Source organism: Lissotriton vulgaris, unplaced genomic scaffold (genome assembly GCF_964263255.1).
Source record: "Lissotriton vulgaris unplaced genomic scaffold, aLisVul1.2 SCAFFOLD_863, whole genome shotgun sequence".
Classification (NCBI taxonomy): Eukaryota; Metazoa; Chordata; class Amphibia; order Caudata; family Salamandridae; genus Lissotriton; species Lissotriton vulgaris.
This window is the reverse complement of record NW_028253842.1, coordinates 60018-78731: the sequence shown is the minus strand read 5'-3', so window position 1 is coordinate 78731 and position 18714 is coordinate 60018. Positions and strand designations below refer to the sequence as shown.

Here is an 18714-nt window from a genome sequence, read left to right as displayed (position 1 = left end):
CTCGCACTGTCGGAGCCTCGGGCTTGCGTGTGGATTACGTGGCGACGTACGCCATGTTAGGTCTCCAGTCGTCGCTCCGCAATGCTCACCGCTCTGGATTACAGCATGTCGGAGGTATATATTTTAACAAAGAAACACCTTGTTTTGTTGCTGGCGCTCACCTCTATGTAAACGCTTGATTCTCTGCAAGCAATCATCAATTAGACACACAGGATATATGTAGGATTGTTGCTTGATCGGGAGAGCTCACCTACAGCGCTGCCATTTCCCAACGCGGATAGCTCCGCCACGCCCCCCCCCCCCCCCCCGTTGCTAAGGCTTGTTGGGTCCAATCCGGGCGCCAACACCGCAGCACTCGACATTCTTCATGGTACAGCTCGATTACAGATCCTGGTCATCGTCAATGCCTCCTGGTCCTTTTGGTTGAAGAGCCAAGCTTCACCTCTTTCCCCCGATAATCACCAGACATCAGTGGGCATTCGACTATCGTGCCCCTGGTTACTGGCATGTGACACAGACTCTGTCCCCTCTGCTTTCAGGTTCTTCTCATCTTCGATCCAGGGTTGGATCACACGGACACTTTCCACTTGGACGGCAGCAGCGCTTTGCAGCAGATCGTCATTGAAAACGACGATGAAACCCGACACCATAAGACACCTATGCACCCAGCTTCCCTGGGTGAGGTAACTCGAGTACTCCAGTGCTCCCGTAGGTGTTGGCCCAAGAACCCTTTAAGTCTAAAGGGGTTTGTTCAAAGTCCTGTCCTAAGTGTCCTTGATCTTTAAATTTCCAACCGCAACTTTCCCCACAAAAGTTAATGGTGATTCGCGGCTAGGTTTAGACACTGCACTCGTCACCTGCCTGTGTCACTACCTTGGGTGGTTCCTTGTGGCCCCAGCATTTCTACAGGCTCTAGGCCTTGTGATTAGTCAAGTCGTGGTTCTTATACCACTTTCTTAATATATGGTTTAGCACGCCCCTAGGGCTCAACATATATTGTGCTAATTTACTGTGTGTTATTAAGTTTACTTTTGCCTCTAGCCTCATAAAGAGACTAGAGGGATGTGTTTAGAATAAATATATATATATCCATACTAATATAATAAAGAGAGCCCAAACCTTTGAGGCGGGTAATCTCAGGAACCACAGCACCAATCACAACACCCAATACAGGTCTGGAAAGGGCAGTTGCAGCAGAAGGAATTAGGCTATGCAGACGCCCACCATATACATTTAAAAGGTAAAAGAACCGTGCCAGCAAAGTAGTCCCTTGTGGGCGTGTCTGCATTGGGCTGTGGGCATGTGCTGGGGGCGTGACAAACCCTGGGGGTGTGTGGTACGTTACACCCTTCATGCCATGTCTCATATTGTGTGCTAATCCCACCCTGCTCCCTTTAAATACCCCTGCAACCCATAATCATAACCCACCCTTACTCCTTAAAATACCCCAACACCCTTAAACACTAACCCATCTTAACCCTATAAATATACCCTGTACCCCCAAACCCATCCCTAAACCCTAAAAATACCCCTGTACCACAAAGCCCAAACCTAGCCCTGAAATCTATAAATACACCTGTACCTCAAAAGCCAAACCTACCCCTGAACCCTAAAAATACCCCAGTACCCCAAAACCCAAACCTAGCCCTGAACCCTAAAAATACCCCTGTACCCCAAAACCCAAACCTAGCCCTGAACCCTTAAAATAACCCTCTACCCCAAAGCTAAAACCCAAACCAAGCCCTAAACCCTAAAAACTACCCCTGTACCTCATAACCCAAAACTATATCTGAACCATTAAAATATCCAATCACCCCAAAACATATACCTCAGTAACCCAAAACATATACCCTATACCCATACTTACCTTATCCAAACATTTAAAAAAACATGCTTTTACCATTCATGCATTTACAACGAATTTTGTTGTAAATGTATGTGTGGTAAAAGCATATAAAATGTAATGCCAAGCGTTATAATGGCATTGCGGAGTCATGGTACTTTCGTAATGAAAGTATGCGGAGTGATGGTAGGCGGAAAGAAAGTTGCGGAATAATGGGTGTTTACCCTCCCCCGGTAAGTACATTGGTGGCACGGTGGCCCACATCTCCAGCAACATACTCATATTTTTGCACCACCCATTTGAAAAATGCACAGGTCTCTCTCATTGATGGCCAGCACCGACATACACTTTTAGACACACCTCCCGCCACAAGTTCTAGAATTGTGAACTTTAGAGCTGGGGAGCTACGTTCGAATCGCGGCATCAGCTCAACATCCCGTGATTCCAGGCAAATCGCTTTGTCTCCCCGTGCCTACCACAAATGAATGTGTTTTTCTGTAATGTAAATTGTGCTCATGCCATGTTGTTGAGTTCACGCTATATAATATTGCAAGGAAAAATAAAGTAGGGAAACTCGAGTTCACACACTACTGAACGCGCACTTTTAAGTGCATCAGCAGTGCACTGTGAATCGGAGCAATGCTATCTAAACAAAATCCTACAAAACAATATACTACTGCCCGGCAGCAATTCATACAAGGACAACGTCGGGACGGGCTGCTAGTGTGTGTGTATGTATGTATGTATATGTATATGTATATATATATATATATCAATTCGAAAGAGAGTTGTCCCCTCGAAGAAACCACACAGAGGAGGTAAGTTTTCTTGCTTTATTAGGAAAGCTGCCGCATGGAATACAGGACGCTCTCACCAGTCTTTGACTTACCTCCTCTGTGTGGTTTCTTCGAGGGGACAACTCTCTTTCGAATTGATGTATTACGGCCAGTCCTGCCGTGAGGAAACCCCGCCGTGAGTATCGGTCCCATGCTGGCGCCCAGGGGCGCTTTGCTGTTGTGGAGAGAGGGCTGCGAGGAAAGATGTAATGTGCCGCCTGGAGTTTACACGGCAATCTACCAACCCATTTGGGATACATTTGAGCTGAATAGAGTAACGCACCGCGACTCACAAGAGGAAGATTTGGGCAGCACCACAAGAACCAGCAGGCAGTGCGCCTGGCAACGCCCGTAGAGGTGGGACTAAAAAACTTTAATTGGTGCCCCGTGTAACGTGGAGTGATTACCAGAGAATGCCTTTGCCCTTTGAGAAAGTGCGAGTCAGCACGAAACGCGTCAGGGCGTCAAAGACTGGTGAGAGCGTCCTGTATTCCATGCGGCAGCTTTCCTAATAAAGCAAGAAAACTTACCTCCTCTGTGTGGTTTCTTCGAGGGGACAACTCTCTTTCGAATTGATGTATTACGGCCAGTCCTGCCGTGAGGAAACCCCGCCGTGAGTATCGGTCCCATGCTGGCGCCCAGGGGCGCTTTGCTGTTGTGGAGAGAAGGCTGCGAGGAAAGATGTAATGTGCCGCCTGGAGTTTACACGGCAATCTACCAACCCATTTGGGATACATTTGAGCTGAATAGAGTAACGCACCGCGACTCACAAGAGGAAGATTTGGGCAGCACCACAAGAACCAGCAGGCAGTGCGCCTGGCAACGCCCGTAGAGGTGGGACTAAAAAACTTTAATTGGTGCCCCGTGTAACGTGGAGTGATTACCAGAGAATGCCTTTGCCCTTTGAGAAAGTGCGAGTCAGCACGAAACGCGTCAGGGCGTCAAAGACTGGTGAGAGCGTCCTGTATTCCATGCGGCAGCTTTCCTAATAAAGCAAGAAAACTTACCTCCTCTGTGTGGTTTCTTCGAGGGGACAACTCTCTTTCGAATTGATGTATTACGGCCAGTCCTGCCGTGAGGAAACCCCGCCGTGAGTATCGGTCCCATGCTGGCGCCCAGGGGCGCTTTGCTGTTGTGGAGAGAAGGCTGCGAGGAAAGATGTAATGTGCCGCCTGGAGTTTACACGGCAATCTACCAACCCATTTGGGATACATTTGAGCTGAATAGAGTAACGCACCGCGACTCACAAGAGGAAGATTTGGGCAGCACCACAAGAACCAGCAGGCAGTGCGCCTGGCAACGCCCGTAGAGGTGGGACTAAAAAACTTTAATTGGTGCCCCGTGTAACGTGGAGTGATTACCAGAGAATGCCTTTGCCCTTTGAGAAAGTGCGAGTCAGCACGAAACGCGTCAGGGCGTCAAAGACTGGTGAGAGCGTCCTGTATTCCATGCGGCAGCTTTCCTAATAAAGCAAGAAAACTTACCTCCTCTGTGTGGTTTCTTCGAGGGGACAACTCTCTTTCGAATTGATGTATTACGGCCAGTCCTGCCGTGAGGAAACCCCGCCGTGAGTATCGGTCCCATGCTGGCGCCCAGGGGCGCTTTGCTGTTGTGGAGAGAAGGCTGCGAGGAAAGATGTAATGTGCCGCCTGGAGTTTACACGGCAATCTACCAACCCATTTGGGATACATTTGAGCTGAATAGAGTAACGCACCGCGACTCACAAGAGGAAGATTTGGGCAGCACCACAAGAACCAGCAGGCAGTGCGCCTGGCAACGCCCGTAGAGGTGGGACTAAAAAACTTTAATTGGTGCCCCGTGTAACGTGGAGTGATTACCAGAGAATGCCTTTGCCCTTTGAGAAAGTGCGAGTCAGCACGAAACGCGTCAGGGCGTCAAAGACTGGTGAGAGCGTCCTGTATTCCATGCGGCAGCTTTCCTAATAAAGCAAGAAAACTTACCTCCTCTGTGTGGTTTCTTCGAGGGGACAACTCTCTTTCGAATTGATGTATTACGGCCAGTCCTGCCGTGAGGAAACCCCGCCGTGAGTATCGGTCCCATGCTGGCGCCCAGGGGCGCTTTGCTGTTGTGGAGAGAAGGCTGCGAGGAAAGATGTAATGTGCCGCCTGGAGTTTACACGGCAATCTACCAACCCATTTGGGATACATTTGAGCTGAATAGAGTAACGCACCGCGACTCACAAGAGGAAGATTTGGGCAGCACCACAAGAACCAGCAGGCAGTGCGCCTGGCAACGCCCGTAGAGGTGGGACTAAAAAACTTTAATTGGTGCCCCGTGTAACGTGGAGTGATTACCAGAGAATGCCTTTGCCCTTTGAGAAAGTGCGAGTCAGCACGAAACGCGTCAGGGCGTCAAAGACTGGTGAGAGCGTCCTGTATTCCATGCGGCAGCTTTCCTAATAAAGCAAGAAAACTTACCTCCTCTGTGTGGTTTCTTCGAGGGGACAACTCTCTTTCGAATTGATGTATTACGGCCAGTCCTGCCGTGAGGAAACCCCGCCGTGAGTATCGGTCCCATGCTGGCGCCCAGGGGCGCTTTGCTGTTGTGGAGAGAAGGCTGCGAGGAAAGATGTAATGTGCCGCCTGGAGTTTACACGGCAATCTACCAACCCATTTGGGATACATTTGAGCTGAATAGAGTAACGCACCGCGACTCACAAGAGGAAGATTTGGGCAGCACCACAAGAACCAGCAGGCAGTGCGCCTGGCAACGCCCGTAGAGGTGGGACTAAAAAACTTTAATTGGTGCCCCGTGTAACGTGGAGTGATTACCAGAGAATGCCTTTGCCCTTTGAGAAAGTGCGAGTCAGCACGAAACGCGTCAGGGCGTCAAAGACTGGTGAGAGCGTCCTGTATTCCATGCGGCAGCTTTCCTAATAAAGCAAGAAAACTTACCTCCTCTGTGTGGTTTCTTCGAGGGGACAACTCTCTTTCGAATTGATGTATTACGGCCAGTCCTGCCGTGAGGAAACCCCGCCGTGAGTATCGGTCCCATGCTGGCGCCCAGGGGCGCTTTGCTGTTGTGGAGAGAAGGCTGCGAGGAAAGATGTAATGTGCCGCCTGGAGTTTACACGGTAATCTACCAACCCATTTGGGATACATTTGAGCTGAATAGAGTAACGCACCGCGACTCACAAGAGGAAGATTTGGGCAGCACCACAAGAACCAGCAGGCAGTGCGCCTGGCAACGCCCGTAGAGGTGGGACTAAAAAACTTTAATTGGTGCCCCGTGTAACGTGGAGTGATTACCAGAGAATGCCTTTGCCCTTTGAGAAAGTGCGAGTCAGCACGAAACGCGTCAGGGCGTCAAAGACTGGTGAGAGCGTCCTGTATTCCATGCGGCAGCTTTCCTAATAAAGCAAGAAAACTTACCTCCTCTGTGTGGTTTCTTCGAGGGGACAACTCTCTTTCGAATTGATGTATTACGGCCAGTCCTGCCGTGAGGAAACCCCGCCGTGAGTATCGGTCCCATGCTGGCGCCCAGGGGCGCTTTGCTGTTGTGGAGAGAAGGCTGCGAGGAAAGATGTAATGTGCCGCCTGGAGTTTACACGGCAATCTACCAACCCATTTGGGATACATTTGAGCTGAATAGAGTAACGCACCGCGACTCACAAGAGGAAGATTTGGGCAGCACCACAAGAACCAGCAGGCAGTGCGCCTGGCAACGCCCGTAGAGGTGGGACTAAAAAACTTTAATTGGTGCCCCGTGTAACGTGGAGTGATTACCAGAGAATGCCTTTGCCCTTTGAGAAAGTGCGAGTCAGCACGAAACGCGTCAGGGCGTCAAAGACTGGTGAGAGCGTCCTGTATTCCATGCGGCAGCTTTCCTAATAAAGCAAGAAAACTTACCTCCTCTGTGTGGTTTCTTCGAGGGGACAACTCTCTTTCGAATTGATATATATATATATATATATATATATATATATATATATATATATATATATATATATATATATATATCTCTAGTTTGGTTCTCCTTTCATTTGGCCATTCACAAGATGATAGACTGGTAAAACAAGCTGCTTTACATTCCTCCAAGACTTAGCCTGAAGGCTGCTCTCCACAGCTACCATTAGGATAGCTTTCTATAGAGGTCGGCTCTAACCTACCATCAATAAGGGTCGTTTGGACTGTGCAAGGTGCCCACTAGAATAGTGGACAGCATATTCCAGGCCAACTTCTCACATTGGTGTGCAGCGTGTGGGATTCCAGCATGCCATTGTTTTACCAGATAATCTCAAGTTTTTGACTAACTGAAAACCACTAAAGGTATCAGACCTATATACAATACAAGCTTAACATACAGTAAGTTCTACTGAACTTAGAGTTGTGTGTCAAGAGCTTAGCACACTCTTTATTAAGTTCAAGAGAGTTTAGTAGGCCCCATTAGAGTAGGACGGTGCACACACCACATTAATAATGTCTTCAAAGCCACGAACCAGTGGATCTCTGCCAGATGTCAGTATGTTACAGGCATCCAAGTATGACACATTCCCATTCATAGAATCGAGGGCATTGTGTACTATGAGGAAATTGAAGACAGGCAAAAGTGCCAACACCAAACGCCTCAAGGAGGTACTATTGTAAGATGATCTTAGAAAGTCTTCAGAGCCTGAAGGGTCAGGCAGTGGGTATGGGGCAGCAGAGCAGGCAGAGCCCAGTGGTACAAACCACAAGGACTCAGACTCTGATGCTGACCAGGAAGGTGACAATTACCTAGACCTGGACCATGCAGCTTCTACTGGAGAGGAGGAGGAAGGCCAAGGTGGCCTTATCTTTCTCCCCCCAGGAAGAGTTAGAGGTACACCTAGAAGGCCCATTCTGGTGTACCTATAGGAACCTCCGTCTCTTCTCATAGGAGGGAATCCTCCCAGGAGAAGAGAGAAAGGCAGCTCAGGTTTGAGGAAGCCCAGCTGAGGATTAAAAGACAGCAGGTAGCCTTAGAAATGGAGTCCTTAGAGCTTGAAAAAGCTAGAAAAAAGATGGGACTAGAGTCCCATGGTGGCAGCAACTTCCCTAGTGGTAGAGAAAGATCTCATGACCATAGGAATTTAAACAAGATTGTCCCTGCCTACCAGAATGGGGGTGACATCCACAAATGGATAACTGCACTGGAAAGAGCCTGTACAGTTCAGAAGGTCCCCCCGGAGCTGTGGGCAGCAATCTTGTGGCTCTCCTTTGCAGACGAAGGTAGAGACAAGCTCCTCACTGTTAGATAAGAGGATGCTGATAATTATAAAGTCCTGAAGAGTGCTCTGATTGAAGGGTTTGGCTTAACCACTAAACAATACAGGATTAACATATCCAAAAGGCACAGACTCAGGACTGGGTTGACTTTGTAGATTGTGCTACCAAGGCTCTGGAAGGTTGGGTACATGGCAGTAAGGTGTGTGATTTCAAAGGATTGTACAACCTAATTATGAGGGAGCAGGTACTTAATAATTGTCAAAACCAGCTTTTACACCAGCACCTGGTGGTCTCTGATCTGACCTCTCCCCAAGAATTGGGAAAGAAGGCAGACAAATGGGTTACAACCAGGGTTAGGCCTAAGAATCAAGGTGGTGACCAGAAGAAAGATTCTACCAATTCCCAAGAGAAAGGTGGGGATAAATCAAAAGACAAGTCCCCTACAGGGCCCCAAAAATCCACTTCTGTGGGTGGGTCCCAAACTTCTTCCTCTCCTGAAATGAAACCATATTGCCATTTTTGTAAAAAGCCTGGCCACTGGAAAACTGATCCCAGTTGCCCTAGAGTTGGCAATAAAGAAAATGTTACTCCAACTAACACTAACGCTCCTCCTGGTACTACTAGTAGTAATCTCCCAGGCGGTGGTGTTGCACCCAAAAAGTTAAGTGCATTCTCATGGGGAACAGAGGTGGTCCCTAGTTTAGACAAGTCCCCCTCACAAGCCTCCTTAGTCTGTGATGGTGGCATGTGATGTGCCACTTTTACCATGGGTCCCAATGCTTTGGGCTGGTACCGACAGGAGCCAATAATCAATGGTCAGGAAGCTGTGGCCTTCAGGGACACAGGGGCTAGTGTCACCATGGTGACAGAAAAACTAGTCCCTCATCAACAGCTATTACCGGAGTTTAAATACCAGTAGACCAACATCGATGGTGTCAGAACAGCCACCCCATGGCAATAGTCAATCTCAGCTGGGGAGGGGTCACATGCCCAAAAAGAGTGGCAGTGTCACCAAACTTGCTTGTAGATTGCCTACTGGGCAATGATCAGGAAATTTCAGCCTGGGCTGAAGTTGAACACCAAGCCCATCTGAGAATGCTGGGCGTCCCTGAGAGTTAGTGGGGCTGTGAGGGCCACAGCCCAACCCCAGGGAAATTTTGGAGTGATGGAGCCTGAAAGAATGGCCCACTCTCCCTAAAAAGAGAGCATAAGGGATAAAGAATAGTCTTCTTCCACCCAGACTATAGGTAAGGGTCAGCCTCTTCAGGGAACTGATTCTACTCCTAGTGAAGGAACTGCCCCAGAGTTAGTCTGGCCAGCCCTGGCAACATCCCTGATGGTAGTGGATCTTTCCCAGGTAGTACCCAGTCTGGAGAAGGTAACCTGCCCCTCTCTATCCTCCTTCAGTCCGCCCAGGGCTGCCGAGGTGAGGGAGGTCAGTGGACCCTACAGGGCTCCCTGTCCAGAGGAACACCCCACATCAGCATATTGGGGGTACCCAGTCTAGTAGCCCTAGCCAGGTGAAAATTCCTCAAACCTCCGAGGGATCCCTTTTGACATTGAATAGGGACCACCCCCAGAAAGAGACTGTTGGGCAAAGGCAAACCTGGGACCCAGTGTCCCCTACCATGTCCCTCCAGTGTTCCACCAAAAGGGACCCAACCCCCAGCTGTAGGCAGCCAAAGGTTGACCCTTAGACCAAAGTGCAACTCAGTCATGGTTAGAAAGGCATGTATTATGCCACCCCTGGGAAGCCTTCCAAAATGACACCACAGGACTGCTACTGCAGCCTGGGTTGGGTGGTGCCTGCACCCCTTACTAAGATATAGGTTACTTATATCTACCGTAAATCACTGCACATATGATACCGTAAATCACTGCACATATAAACCTATCAGTCACTGCTATGGCAGGCCTTATCAATACTGAAGTCAGAGTGCTTGGTTTTGTGTGAGAGGGTGCCCATGCATGAGCTGGTCGCCTCTGCAGCTTTCGGAGCCTATTCTCCGAGGCTGTTCTGTAATGCATGGTCCAGGTGAGGTGAGGTCTATTCCCCTACCATTAAGGAATTCACAGTAGCCAAAGTGATATGGAGGGTTAATGTCCATGGTTGTTACAGGTTGTACCGTATTCAACTAGTTTTATCATACTTTATTTCTCTGGTGATGGTGGTGATTTCTTTGTTCCACTACTAGGAGTGCAACTATTATAAGAGCAGAGGCCCTGATGAATGCCAAGGGATTAAATACCCGTCAGGCAGAAACATGTTGGCCCATTTCTAGACAGATATTTGTTACTGTCTCTCTTGCACTGTTCTGGTTTTTTAATTAGGAGGCGTGTCTTGTCCGCAGAATAAAGTTGTTAGAAGGAGGACATTCCATCCTATTTTAAGTCACTAAGTTTTTCTGTTGCACTGTTTACTTTACCATAAAAAGATCAGTCATCATGGACGGTTTGTTTATTTTGGTGAACCAAATCCTAAAACAGCAATAAGGTGCGGTGCTTGATGTTCCAATGATCAGGGGACCAGCCTAATATGCACCTGGGTTTGGCCAAAGAATAGGACTGATCATTGAGTCAATTTGATGGGAACCTTTTACTAATTGCTTTGGATTAGTCAGCCATGTACGAATAACCCATGATGTGCCGGTCTCTTCTATGCATTTAGTGTTCACCCTTCTCTCTTTTTTCTGAAATACGCTGTCTCTATGTGATATATACACTCCGAGATCATGTGGACTCGGTAACGACAGTGCAGCTTTAGAATTTAGCTGGTAGACCCCTGTGTTTCGTGTGTTATTCATTAAGTAAGAGCTGGGGATAAAATCAGGTGTGGGTCTTTAAACTATACATTCCTTGGACTCTCTCTCTAACTGTTTAGTTGTTATCTGTTCTGTAATGCAACCAGCCCATATACTCTTACATGCTTTATAACCTCGCAAAAAAAATCTCAATTTGGAATGGCTGCATTGAAACATGTCATGTTTGGTGTCAAACACTTTGGAATACTACCCCCCCCCCTCCTTCCCTCCCTCCCCCTGCCAGTCCTGGTGGCAGGGGTAGAATTCCACCCTTCGAGAGGGAGAAGACATGAACACACTTACCTAACCGGTAATAGTTTAAAAGAGCCCTGGCATCACAAAATGGATGCTGCAGCCACAGACATGAGTCTGGCCTCCTGCTTCTGACCGAAACTCCGGCAGGGGAGACCTGGACAACAGGTTTCCTGTCACAGGGAAGTGTAACCACCTCCCAGACAGGTTGTAGTATATTGGGGCTGGGTGGGTGCATTCCATGAGTGCTTTGAAAGTCTGCACTGGGGGCACATTTGGTGTCCCTGTGCATAGCCCAGTTCAAACCGGTTGCAGGGGCTACCAGCCTCTGCTCTGGCGTGAACATGGCCAAAGGAAATGGGTGTAACCACCCCTCTTTCCAGACCCTCCCATAGGTGGGTCCCCAGAGTAAGTCCAACCCCTTTGTTAGGTATAAGTAAGAAACCCCTAGCAACAGGACTTTAGATTACACCTGGACGAAACTCAAACTGAATCCTGGAACTTCGACACTCTACTAAAGACTAGAGAACAGAAGAATCTCCCTTGTGGTCAAGGAGTGACTCCCCGCTTGGCAGGCACCAAAGAAGTAATCGCCGGTCTGCATCTCCGAAGCTCCCGCAGGACTCTGAAGTATTTGCAGCCCAGGAAGAGGATTTCCAGACTTCTCAGAGGCAGACCAGCGTCCCCAGCAAAGCTGAGCCCACAGGAGTGACGTGGAACCGGAACTCCTGGACACCGGTGCACATTTGCAAGTGCATTGACTTCTGGACATCTCTTGAAGTTGTGCTTTGGGTTACTTGTAGCCCAAGCCCCGCGCACCTTTTGCACTTAAGGTTGTGGGCCTACACTCCACAAGTGTTCCGCGAACCCGCTTCTTGCATTTCTGCTCGAGGCTCTTCGCGATCCCTGGTTGGTCGACTGGTGGGTCCCTACAAAGGCAACTCTGATTTTCCTTGGGCTTCCCTGGTTGCTCCCGACGTGCCCTGACTCTCCACTGCATGGCGAGTCCCTCGGACCTTTCTGGTCTACACCAAAGCATTTCTTTGATTCCTGCGTGGGTTGCTGTTGACAAGGCTTGTTGGGTCCAATCCGGGCGCCGACACCACAGCACTTGACATCCTTCGTGGGACAGCTCGATTCCAGAACCTGGTCGTCGTCGACACCTACTGGTCCTCATGGCTGAAGAGTCATGTTTCACCTCTTTCACCTGAAATCACCCGACATCGGTGGGCATTCGACTATAGTGCCCCTGGTCACTGGCAAGTGATCCAGACTATGTCCCCTCTGCTTTCAGGTTCTTCTCAGCTTCGATCCAGGCTTGGATCACACCGGACATATTCCACTTAGACGGCAGCAGCCCTTTGCAGCAGATCGCCATTGAAAACAACGACAAAACCAAACATCAAAAAAACCTATGCACCCGGCTTCCTTGGGTGAGGTAACTAGAGTACTCCAGTGCTCCTGTGGGTGTTGGCCCTAGAACCCCTTAAGTCTCCACAGAAGTTAATGGTGATCCGCGGCTGTGTTTAGGCACTGCAAGTCTCCCCTGTGTCACTACCTTGGGTGGTTCCTTGTGGACCCGCCACTTCTACAGGCTTTAGGAGTTGTGTCTAATCAAGTTGTAGTTCTTATACCACTTTCTTAATATATGGTTTGGTACACCCCTAGGGCTCAATATATATTGTGCTAATCTACTGAGTGTTATTAAGTTTACTGAATGTACTTTTGCCTCTAGCCTCATAAAGAGACTAGAGGGATGGGTTTAGAATAAATACATATATTTTATATATATACCTGGTGTGGTTCTCCTTTATTTGTTCATTCACAAGATTATAGACTGGTAAAACAGGCTGCTCTACATTTCTCCAAGACTTAGCCTGAAGGCTGCTCTCCACAGCTACCACTAGGATAGCTTTCTATAAAGGTTGTCTTTAACCTACCATCATTAAGGGTTGTTTGGACTGGTGCAAGGTGCCCACTAGAATAGTGAACAGCATATGCCATGCCAACTTCTCACAATGGTTGCCTAAAATGAGTAGACATTAATGCTTAATGAGTCCATCTGCTAGTCGCAATAGATGTGCCATAAAAGATTTACCAACCTAAATCACAAAGGCACATATAAGGGCCATTCTGTGATTGAAAAAAGTACATACTGGGACTGATCGTATAATGTTCATTCACATAGGCAGCTCCTCTGTCAATTTTCTGACTGCCACTAGGAAATATAAAACAGCTGGTGCATAATCTTCATTTACACGGACTGGCTGTTGGTCACTGCTCAGCAGGCAATCCCACACTCCTGAGAGCCTAGCCCATTAACCGGCTGTCACTGACCAATACCACTCATGGGTGGTCCCTCTAGAACTTCAAAACCGAACACAAAAACATACACTAAGACCAGCACTATTCATAGTGGTTGCTCCTCTGCTACTTCGGTGAGAATGTTAGTTTGTGCGACAATCAGTGGAAGCATACACCATAAAGGGGCGGCCCATAATTAAGGTGATTCAACTGATAATACGTAACAATCGCTGCAAGGTAGGCATCAGTCAGCATACTTGCACGACCAGGTATATTGTCACACACATGGTATGCACAGCTTCACTCTTGCGGTAAGATGGACTAAACTTTTTCAGATATATGCAAAACAGTTCCTGCATAGGCTGCAACACACTCACAAAGTCTTTCTTCATCCAGGAGCTTTATCCTTTACTCCTTTTCAGTTCAACTAGTCCTAATAACAAATCATGATAAAGGCTAACTGTGGACCTCAAGAACCACACCACGCAACAAACCACAGCACACTAATGGAGTAACATTCCACTCATTCATTAATGAGCTTCGGCAACTCATAATGGGTGTGAATTGCTATTTAATACAATATTTGCTGGGATGTACGTCCAAAGCGAATTATGACTTACATAGCAAAACTGGCTGTGGCACTTGATACTTAACACAATGACTTATCAGAGAACTACGAAAACTCCTACGAATTAAAATAATGTCTTGGACCTGGAAGGATGTAAGTTTACGACAAGTATGCCCAATATAGATGTCTGCAACAGGTGCACAACCCTCTGAAATATGTCCCCTGGTTACAACTAGTGACTTGCAAGCCAATACAACAATATCTGCAGGAATCACCCGAACCCACTTTGTGACCTTACTAAGATAAGAACCAGGGACCTGCAGGTATATTATTTGCAATGATGTGCAAAAGCAGCATCAATATTGCAATTAAACAAAACACTGTTGTAACGAGTGGTACAAAGAAAACAAGGGCAATGTGTTCATGCGCTTACATTTATTTACTCTGAATAATAATGCTTGCTGCAAAGGGGCATGTTGCCTTCCCATGAGAAAGCTTAAAGTCTGGATTTTACTTGAGCAAAGAGGTTCATTGGAAGTTGCAGATTAGTCATGTGGCTCCCTTACATTCCTGGCCAAGGTCCCAGAACTACATGTCCTGAAAACACTCCCACCCTTCCTGGAGGACCATCACCTCCTCCAGGAACGCCAAGTTGGGTTTAGAGCACATCATAGCACTGAGCTGGTCATGCTAGCGGTGCTTGATGAGCTTAGAATCATGGCTGACAGTAAAAGACCCTGTGCCCTGATTTTATTAGACCTGTCAGCGGCATTTGATACGGTCAGCCATGCTCAGCTACTGGATAGACTTGCCTCCTTGGATATCAGGGGCCAAGCACCCTTGTGGCTTGAATCGTTTCTATCTGGCAGATTCCAAAGGATCCAACTGGGAGAGTTGGTATCTGATACAGGCATGCTCAGCTGTGGAGTCCCCCAGGGCTCGGCCTTATCCCCTCTCCTTTTCAATGTTTACCTGCAACCGCTGATCGCAGCCTTAGCCAACATGGGCTGTAAAATCTACAATTATGCTGATGACACCCAACTGCTCCTCAGCATTGATAACACCCCCTCTCTCAGGCCCAGGCACAAAACATCCTCAGATTTACTGTAAGCTGGATGACAGCTAACTCACTAAAAATCAACCCCAACAAGACAGAGATCCTGGTCATCCCAACAGATTCCCCTTGGGGGGACCGTTTCTGGCCCCATGAGCTAGGCCCCACCCCCGGACCCATGACAGTTGTAAAGAGCCTCGGCATAAAACTTGATGCCGAGCTCTCGATGACCAACCAAATCTCCTCTGTGGTCGGTACCTGCACTGGCCTGATTAGGCAATCCCGGAGAGTGGTTCCCCTTCTTTCCACCTACACACTCCAGACGATCGTTTCGGCCACTATCTTCTCGAGATTGGATTACGGTAACGCCCTATACATTGGCCTCCCTCAGAAACTGGTAAACAGACTGCAGGTGGTCCTGAATGATGCAGCCAGGCTGATCCTTAGACTCACTTTAAGGTCCCATGCCACCCAGATTTTACACAAACTGCATTGGCTCCCTATAAGACAAAGAGCAAAATTCAAGGGCCTATGCATTGCCCACAAAGCGGTCTACGGCCGAGCCCCCACCTACATAAAAGAACGCCTGAAGGCCTATATCCTGGTACGCTCACTGCGATCCTCTAAGGCTTGTTTCCTGTCTTGCCCACGTCACAAACTCCCCTCAAAAGGGGGCAGAGCCTTTTCCGTCCTTATCCCCCAGCTCTGGAACCAGGTACCTGAGCAGCTCCGAAAGGAACCTAATCTTGCCCAGTTCAAAAAACAGCTCAAAACTATCCTGTTTAGGGAAGCTCTAAGCACAGCCTAACACTTATCTCTCACCTGCCACGACTGTCGTCTTGCAGCCATGCCCTCCCCACTCCAAGTGCCAATAGACCTGATGGTGATTTGGTGCTATATAAACACCAATTAACATAACTACGGTACGCAGTGGAGCGCGTCTGATGCTCTTTGCTGAAGAGCTATGGGCAGGGTGGAAGTGAGTTTGATGACTTCCAAAGCTTAGGCAAGAGTGGCTTTGGGGGACAGAGGAGGGCATTTAAAGAGCTCTGATGGCATGTTAAGGCACAAAGTCCAAATGAGAGATCTCGCATGACTGCTATGTGGATTTTCGTAGAGAGAATGTGAGGACAATCTAAAGAGGTTTTCAGGGTTTTGTGATTAGCTCTAAAGCCAGCAAAGACATCTGTGGGGTTCTGGAGAATGCTGGGGCAGAGCTAAGGGTCTGTGAGGACTAGCCGAGTGAACATGAAGGCAAAATGACCAACTAACATGTTCTAGTCTAGGTGGCAGCGAGAGGGGGTGGACCTTCAGATGAACTATATGGGACAACATAGGGGTTCTTGGGAATCTCAGAGGCGCCAACCACTCTTCAGATGAACCACTGAATGGTTCCCTGTCCCCTTAACAGTTAAGGATTAACTTATTTCACTCTCATGGGAATACTTCCTACGACACTTATTTCACAAATATCTTCAAGGGTTAATTCGCTCCTTCTCTTTCTGCCCCCCCCCCCCCCCCCTACCTGTCAACTCACCCGCATTTGGCAGGTTCCATAATCTTTCTACTTCTAGTCATCTGTCTGCCAAACAAAAATACTCTACAGACATTGAGTCAAACGCTTATCAAACCTACATCACAATTCAAAAAGCGTTAATTCGCAAATGGGATTCCCCACTAAATATCGGACTTCACCAGCAGTTCTGACTGAAGAGTGTGGCAGGTGTGTTTCCTGTTTACATTTTCCTAGACATTGTATCACACTCCCAGGCCCTTAGAGTCTTTTTTTTTATCTGTAGGTCTCCACTAACTCCTACTCAGGAAACAATTTCTATCCTGGTATCCCTTCAATAGCCCTCGTCTGACACCCTTTACCCATCGCTGCCACCTCACCTTCCCAATAGTTGCTGCTTCCTGCCGCCATCTTTGTTGTCCAGCGTCACCGGAGCCAGGTCCGGGGATAGAGAAGGGAGCAGCGAATAGAGCGTCTTCGACCGGTAACTCCAACAGGGCACTGACCATGGGCATAAACAAAGGACCACTCTGACAGAGGCCCTATACGCCGGCGTGGCGGCCATCAAAAAATGGGTTATTCTGTGTTCTGTAAAATTGGAGGTGCGTTGTCAGTTTTGTTGGAGAAGCAGACATATATTTGAATGCAACTCTATAGAAAGTTTGCTACTTAGAAAGACTGAACAATAACATTATTGCTCAGTCTTCCAGAGAGTAAAAGTCTGCTCTATGAGAAATCGCAGTTTTAGGCTCGCGATGCAATGAATACGGTAGCTTCCCAATAGAAGATGGCCGCCGAAGAACAGGCATCAATTAATAAAGTTTTCTCGATGTTCTTAAAGGTAATCGGTTTTGAAATTGCTAAGGTTTTATCGGCTGTGGTTGCTACTGTAGGGGTGAGGAAGAAAATACCAGCTCTATACAAAATATTTTTTTGCCTATTTTTCCTCAAGGAAAACGAAGAGCACCATACATAGTCTGTTCTATGATTTTTTGTAACACTAGATTGGCTGAAACGGAATATGTGAGCTCACATGCGATTCAGGCAGGAGCGTCCCGATTTTTAAAGCACGTGTACCATTTCCATGGTCACGGTGTAGTTATGAGAGACATTAAACTGCAAAATGTGTAATACTTCTTTGAGTGGCACTTTTTCGCGAGTAAAACGAAGCAAGACATCGTATGAAAGTGATTAAAATCAGAAATGACACACTTTTGAGCAATAAAATGCTATGAAAAGTTATTGATGCAATTAGAAACGAAAACCCCCAAAAATATAATGTGACTAACCTACTTTGCATAAAAGAGTAAATCTGTTTGCACATTTTTCGGCAGACTGTCATATACTGAGTCAAGTGCAAATGTAAAACAATTACCTTCACATTCACTGTGCTTTCAGTTATTCAGTCAGTTTAAGCTTTATTTCTGTTCTAGACCATAAAAGTCAAGGATCATAAAGAAAAGTTCAGTACATGAGCCTACTAAGAGCGCAATTAATAGCAAAGCACAATGTTTTTTTTTAAAGGGAGATAAGAAAATGATTTGGCTCAACAGCAGGACAAACACCTGGAATTTTAAAACCATAATATAAATAGTAATAAAAACATAAAAGAGGAGATGTCTCATTTTTTTAAATTACAGATAAAATTAGCACATGTACTGTAATTAAAACACTCTACAAACTCGGCTTTCAGTCACAAGCTGGGACTTGTAGTACTATCAATATACAAGTCAGATAACACCCCCTGTGCCAACCAGGATACAGTACCATTTCTCTCCCTGTTACACACACTTATGCAGTGATGACATTATCTAATCAGGTTTCATAATGTAAAACTTTCAAAACACTCTTCTCCAAAAGTGAAAACGCTCCCACTAACTTGTACAGTATGCTCACATCCTACATGATTTTGCACTGTTTTGGACTATACAGTTTAGCTGCTTGCAGTAACATGGACAAATGATGACATTTATTGCTGTCTCTAAACAGTTGGTGTAAAATTGCCAGGCATTGTAACTTGGCTACATAAACATTTTTTAACACAACTTAGAAATCAAACTCCATTCCTCATTGTGTACTCTCTACCCCCAAATTCCACCTACCTGACGCCTTCCATCAACACTCTGTACTCTCTAGTCCCAGGGATTCCTCAATCGACTACATATATAAACCCAGGTCTCCGGTTGACTGCTATTTTAGCCCATTTGCTATCTGACCTGCTCCTGGCCAGGACGCTGGGGGAAAATACTTCCTCCAGCTTGCTAAACTTTCATGCTGGTGACGGACGCCAGAGCGCCATAAACATGGAAGAGGCGTCCCACAGTGCTAGTCATGTC

At 47.2% G+C, this 18714-nt stretch overlaps 1 protein-coding gene across 1 annotated transcript in view; it reads right to left on the bottom strand.

The window, feature by feature from the left end:
- The window catches only part of GOSR1 (golgi SNAP receptor complex member 1), a 591443-nt gene extending 574546 nt beyond the window's left edge, over positions 1–16897 (bottom strand). Inside the window, exon 1 of the mRNA XM_086951506.1 lies at positions 16759–16897. Within this exon, the coding sequence (XP_086807632.1) occupies positions 16759–16789 (31 nt within the window). The 5' untranslated portion in view covers positions 16790–16897. The remainder of the gene's footprint in view (positions 1–16758) is intronic.
- Between the last annotated feature and the right edge of the window lie 1817 nt (positions 16898–18714).